At 38.6% G+C, this 6561-nt stretch overlaps 1 protein-coding gene across 1 annotated transcript; it reads right to left on the bottom strand.

Annotated features, from left to right (window-relative positions):
• Nucleotides 1–3839: 3839 nt before the first annotated feature.
• Nucleotides 3840–5718, bottom strand: LOC110722332 (RNA polymerase-associated protein RTF1-like). Its single transcript, XM_021901609.1, has 3 exons — nt 5621–5718; nt 4453–4756; nt 3840–3859 (listed from the first exon to the last, which is right to left on the bottom strand). Exons 1-3 carry the CDS (start codon nt 5687–5689, stop codon nt 3840–3842), a joined length of 393 nt encoding a protein of 130 aa, XP_021757301.1. The 5' UTR covers nt 5690–5718.
• Nucleotides 5719–6561: the final 843 nt, after the last annotated feature.

Below are 6561 nucleotides of genomic sequence, written 5' to 3'. Positions count from 1 at the left end.
ATAAAGGTCACTATATGTAAAAATAAGTTAACTACATCAATTTTGACAACATTTACAACATTTCCATGATATTAAGTCATTATATACGAAAATAAGGTAACTATATATATATACTTCGGGTAATTATATCAATTTGACACCATTTACCCAGAGGTCACTATATATAAAAATAAGGTAACAATATCAATTTAACATTTATACAGAGGTCAGGTTAATATATTAATTTTGACTACATTTTAAAAAGATCACTACATGTAAGCCTATGTAGGATTCGAACCCACATCATGTGCACAATACAAGTACACAATGCTCAACCAATTGAGCTAATAGACTTTCGGCACACAAAAACAATAAAGCCAATAACTCATAAATTTTGCTTAACGAACCACACAGCATATATGTACAGCTTTTCCATATGTACTACGGTCATCCCAAACAAATATATCAACCTTTTCATTATAATTGCGTCAAAACTATCCGAAGCCATAGTTTATGCGGTACCAACACAGGCTAGCCTTCTTCCTGGATCATACTTACACGTAATACCAAAATCTCCCAGCTTAACCAATAAACCACCATAGAAAACTAATCCTTTTTCATCATGCAAGTGAGCAATACAAGAAAGACAAGACAGAGAGGCTTACAACATTTTTCTGGAAAGAATAAAGATATACTTACATTTATAATCCCTTCTTCACAAAAGGGATAATCCTAACACATCCAAATGAATTGCCAATTCTCTCATGTCCAAATTATTCCTGAATAAAATCAAAACAAATTCCTTAAACCTCAAAACATCCAACGAAACCAAAGAATCATTCAAATTAGAAACAACACCTACTTGACATCGAGAACATTCTGCAAAGAATTGAACGATCTGGTGTAAGCTTTCTAATCTGAACAGCCACACAAACACCAGCAAAGAGAGAGGGGGACAAAAATCACTGAAACCACCAACAACCATCAACACCACCAAACCCCCAAACCTAGACCACCACCACCACCGAAATCCCCAAACCCCGACCACCGAAACCCCAAACCCAGACCACCGAAACCCCAAACCCAGACCACCACAATACCGACACCACCAAAACCCCAAACCCAGACCACCACAACCACCGACACCTACCAAAAATACCGAATCCACCCACAAACCCAGCGAAACCACCCATAAACCCACCGAAAATCACCGAAACCACCAACAAACCCACCAAAAATCACTGAAACCACCCACAAACCCACCGAACGTCGTCAGAACCTCCATTAATCAGATCCAAGCAACACTTAATAGATTTTCAGTTTTTAACTTAAGGTTGGTTTTTTACCTGATCCAAACTCTCTCTCTCTATATATATATATATAGGGAATGGATCATCTGAAAACTAGTCTAAGGCTGAAAACTAAAAACAGGTGATCTAGACCATTGAATTTTCATCTAACGGATGAGATTATATCCGCTTGATGTTTATTCTTGACCGTGGGATTTGTTCCTTGATTTCTGAAAATCCATTCACTCTCCTATTTTTTACTCTATTTTTTTCTCTCATCCATCTCACGTTCTCCATCTTCTTCATTCTCTCTTCTTCCCAATTCAATATCAACGCTGAACATCATTAAATTATAGAGGTATTTGGTTCAATCTTCGTCAATTTCGTCATTAGCTTCAAAAAAGTGAGTTTTCGTTTATGATTTTTGTTTAATTTGGTATTTTATATGTGTTTTTGGAAATACCAAATTGATTTTTCGATTTGATTTTTTTGAGTTTCGTAGGAGTAATTACACTTATTTGAGCTTTTTCTTGCTTAATCGAGTTTCATATGAGTGTAAATATGTTAAGATTCAACTTAATTTCTTCTTATGGCGTTTCTGAGCTTAATTTGTATATTTTTTTAAAAATTTTTTTTCTGCGATTTTGTTCGATTTCTTGTGCGATTTTGCGTGTTTTGTTCATCAATTTTGTTCGATTTCCAGTGCGATTTTGCGACTTTTGCTCATCAATTATTTCGACTTTTTTTCATCAATTTTGTTCGATTTTGTTTGATTTTGCGATTTCCTATTCGATTTTGTTCAATATCCTTGTTCTAAGGGATTTGTTAAACATCGCCCGCGTTTTTCTACATAAAGCCCACATTTTTTAAAAATGTTGACATTATTGCCCTTGTTTTAATTTTTACCGAAAATAAAATTTTTCACTCATAAAAAATGTGGAGCAGGACTGGATCGCCGAGTGAAACCGAAGAGCCCTCAACGTCGGGTAGATGCACCGGAGAGACGCCGTTGACGCCGGAAAAGGAGGTACGAAGCCATCTAAAACCACGAATTGGCGGCTGGCGTCCTGCCGGGACGCCGTGACCGTAGTGGAGGCGCCTAGCCAGGACGCCGCCACCGTAACTCTGGCGCCTGGCCAGGACGCCGCCACCGTGGCCGTGGCGTCTGGCCAAGACGCCGCCGCCACGGTGGCGGCGTCCTGGCCAGGCGCCACCGCCACGGTGGCGGCGTCCTGGCTAGACGCCACCGCCACGGTGGCGGCGTCCTGGCTAGGCGCCACCACTATTTTTTTTTTTTTTTAATTTAATTTAAAATTTGTTTATTTTTTTTTTTTTTGTGTTACAATTTTTTTCTTTTTTTTTTGTTTTTTTTTTTGTTTTGTTTTTAATTGTTTTAATTTGTTTTTGTTTTTAATTTATTTATTTTTTATTTTTTTTGTACAATTTTTTTTCGTTTTATGTTTTTTTTTTGTTTTTTTTTTTTGGTTTATTTTTATTTATTTAATCTAAAGTTTTGTTTATGTTTTTTATTTTTGTGTTTTGTTTTTTTTTTTTTTTGAATACTTTTTGTTTATTTCTTTGTTTGTTGTTTATAATTTATTATTGTTTTTGCTTTTGTGCTAATGTTGTGTCAAATGTATTAATTTAATCTACTCTTATGTGATTATATTTATATGTTATTGTTGCAGGATTATGGTGGAGACGGAAATGATTATAGTGGGATTTTTGTACACGATGGTCTGTTCGAAGATGCTCAACAAGCGGTTGATTGGGCGAAACAGGTTGCAATTAGATCAGGTTTTTGTTTAGTAGTAGCAACTCATAAATCTCAACGGGATGGTAGAATGGATCGCATTTTGAGATGCGACCGTTATCGCAAAAGGGAGGAACGAGATTTCAGTCAAGCGATTCGGTTTGATACAAAGCGGAAAGGTTGTGGGTGTCAGTTCAGAGTAAAGGTTCGACAACAGCAAAGGGGTGACGGTTGGGAAGTGAAGAGTTACGGTAAATGGGGGTATCACAACCATGAGATGATCGCATATGAAGTGGGTCATCGACAGTTAAGTGGCCTAAGTCCTGCTGCGAAACTAATTGTAAAAGAAATGAGTGATGCTCAAGTGAAGCCTGCTAAAATATTAGCATCTGTGTTGGAGAAATTTCCTGAAGACCAGCCAAACCGAAGACACATCTACAACGTCAGACATAAATTGAGGTTTGAACGGTCAGAGGGAAGGAACCCTATACAGCAGCTTCTACACCAGGCACAAGCACGTGGTTACCTGTACTGGTTTGAATCTGATGAAGACACATCGGAGGTGACTCATTTGTTCCTTGTGCATCCTGATTGTGCTGATATGATTTCGTCTTGGCCATCTGTGATTCTGATCGATTCAACGTACAAGACAAACAAGTATAAGTTTCCACTGGTTGAGATGGTTGGGATGACTCCAACGAACCAGAACTTTTTGATTGGTTATGCAGTTATGAAGGATGAGACGGTTGCGAGTTACCGTTGGGTGTTGGAGAAGTTGAGAAATTACATCGGCCCAAGTGTTCAGCCATCGGCCATCGTCAGCGATTGTGAGGGAGGTCTCTTTGCCCCTATAGCGGAGCTGTTTCCGGAGTCGAGCCATTTACTGTGCACATGGCACATCAACAAATGCGTGAAAGTCAAAGCCTACAACCTTTTCAACAAGAACTTAGATTCAGCAGAGAGATTGGTAAATGGTAAGTGGCGGAAGATCCTGCAAGCTACCACGGAGGCAGAGTACGACCGAGCCTTGGATAACTTCAAGGATGCATACCAATGGTGCCCGGCAATCGTAGACTATGTGATGCAGCAGTGGGTGCCTCAGAGGGAAAAGTTTGTCAAATATTGGACAAACCAAGTTCTTCATTTTGGAAACACTACTACATGTAGAGTTGAGAGCGCTCATAGAGCTCTGAAGGACTGGATTGATTCTTCCACCTCTGCTCTGGATACACTGTTCGAGAGAATAAACAAGGCTATTGATACTCAGAGGAACGGCATCAAGAACTCTCTCGAGGACTCCAGACGGCGACATGGCACGATGTATAGCCATTTCATATTTAAGATTCTCCATGGTCGTGTGTCACACTACTGCTTGGGGTTGATTCTGAGCGAGCACACCAGGATGAGGGAGTTGGGTGATGAAGTGGCTACCATCTCTACCCTTACGCACGTCTACCCTACGCGTCTCATACACATCATCAAGCCTCTGACTGAATGGACCGTAATCATCATATGGTCCACTCTGATCGTCCACATCCTCATCTGCATCCTCCTCCTCCTCCTCCTCATCACCATCATCATCTTCATCATCCTCAGAATAGTGCACCCGTTCTCTACGAGCCGAGGCCGAAATACCACGGGATCTAACGTGTCTGGGCCCCGAGCTCTCCATTGAGTTCATCGTACTTCTCATAATGTCCATACTCTTCCCAGCCCCAGAACGAAAATACGATGCCTAACACAAAATAACAAAACATGTAATATGCAATATAAACATGTAATATAAACATAAAAAAAGTAATTAAAATAAATAAATAAAACAATATACATATGATGGAAAATAAATTAAAAACATTACAAAATATTAACAACCTAAAAATAAAAAAATTAATAACCTAATAAATAAATAAATAAAAAATTGGAAAAAACAAAGAAAAAAAAAAAATTACCCAAAAAAAACAAATTGGAAAAAACAAAGTGAAAAATATAAAATTATAAAAACTTAAAAAAAGAAGAACATCAAAATTTTAAAAAAAATTTATAAAAAAAAAAAAGGGAACATAAAATTTTTTTTAAGTAAAAAAACTAATTCAAAAAAAAAAAAAAACAAAAACAATAAACAAGAACATAAAATTAAAAATTAAAAAAAAAAAAAAGAGGAACATAAAATTTAAAATTAAAAAAAAGAAAAACAAATTTAAAAAAAAATCAAAAAAAAATTAATTATTTTCGAAAATTAAATTTCAAATTTAAAACCAAAAAAAAAAAAAAAAAAAAAATAAAAAGGCGGCGGCGCCTAGGCCAGACGCCGTAACGGTGGCGGCGGCGTCTAGCCCAGACGCCACCACCACGGCGGCGGCGCCTAGGCCAGACGCCGGTGCCGTGGTTCTGGCGCCTGGGCCAGACGCCACAGCCACCGTCACGGCGTCTGGCCTAGGCGCCGCCGCCGTGGTGGTGGCGTCTGGCCTAGGCGCCGCCGCCGTGGTGGTGGCGTCTGGCCTAGGCGCCGCCGCCGTGGTGGTGGCGTCTGGCCTAGGCGCCGCCACCGCCTCCGACCTTTTTTTTTTTAATTTTTAAACACAAAATTAATAAAAAATACCTTCTCGCCGGAAAACCGCTGTCCACCCGCCGCCTGTGCCGCCACTTCCTTGCCGGGCCGCCTCGACATCGCTCGGAAAGTTTTTTAGAGAGAGAAAGTGGAAGTAGAGAATAGAGAGAAGAAATTGTGTTTTTTACTTTGAGGGCAAAAGTGACATTTCACTCTAATTTTGTGGGCTTTATGTGGAGATTCGCGGGCGATGTTTAGCAATTCAGTGTTCTAAATGGCTAGCAGAAGGAATCGTCGCCGTGCAGCAGAACGCCTACTTCATGCTTCGTGCTGTGGTAAATTTCATCCAATTTTCTTTTTTCTACTGGATCAGATTCAAAATATTTTGTATTTTCATTTTTAATTTTTGTTGTAAATTCAATTTTTAGGATTCCGATAATCTCAGAGAAGCTCTCAAGTACTCCGCTCAAATGCTTTCAGAGCTCCGAACCTCTAAACTTTCTCCTCACAAGTATTTTGAACTTTGTGAGTAATTTATTATTTGCATGAATTTTTAGTGTTTTAAAATAATTTTTATTGATTTTTTTAATCGTGTTTTGTAAGATATGAGGGCGTTCGACGAATTGAAGAAGTTGAAATTGTTCTTCAAGGATGAGAGCAGGCATGGTCTTGCAGTTTCTGATCTTTACGAACTTGTTCAGCACGCTTGCAATGTGTTACCGAGGCTGTAAGTCTTAATTAGTGAGGTCAATTTCATAATGTTTACATTGAATGTTGTTTTGGAGAAATGTTATGGAGATTTTACAATTTTATGACTGAACTTGGAGTAAAATTTGATTTGACTTTGGAATTTTCGCCGTCTTTTGATGCATTAGGATGTGTAGTTGCGTAGTTAGTATCAATCCTGGTATTCAAATTCTAGGGAAATATCAAAACCGAGGATTGGTGAATAATTTGGTCCGAATGAAAGTTTGATTTCTAGTTTCTCATCT

The sequence above is a fragment of the Chenopodium quinoa genome, unplaced genomic scaffold (assembly GCF_001683475.1).
Source record: "Chenopodium quinoa cultivar QQ74 unplaced genomic scaffold, ASM168347v1, whole genome shotgun sequence".
Classification (NCBI taxonomy): Eukaryota; Viridiplantae; Streptophyta; class Magnoliopsida; order Caryophyllales; family Amaranthaceae; genus Chenopodium; species Chenopodium quinoa.
Note: the sequence above shows the minus strand (reverse complement) of the source record. Positions and strands in the feature narration are given on the sequence as shown.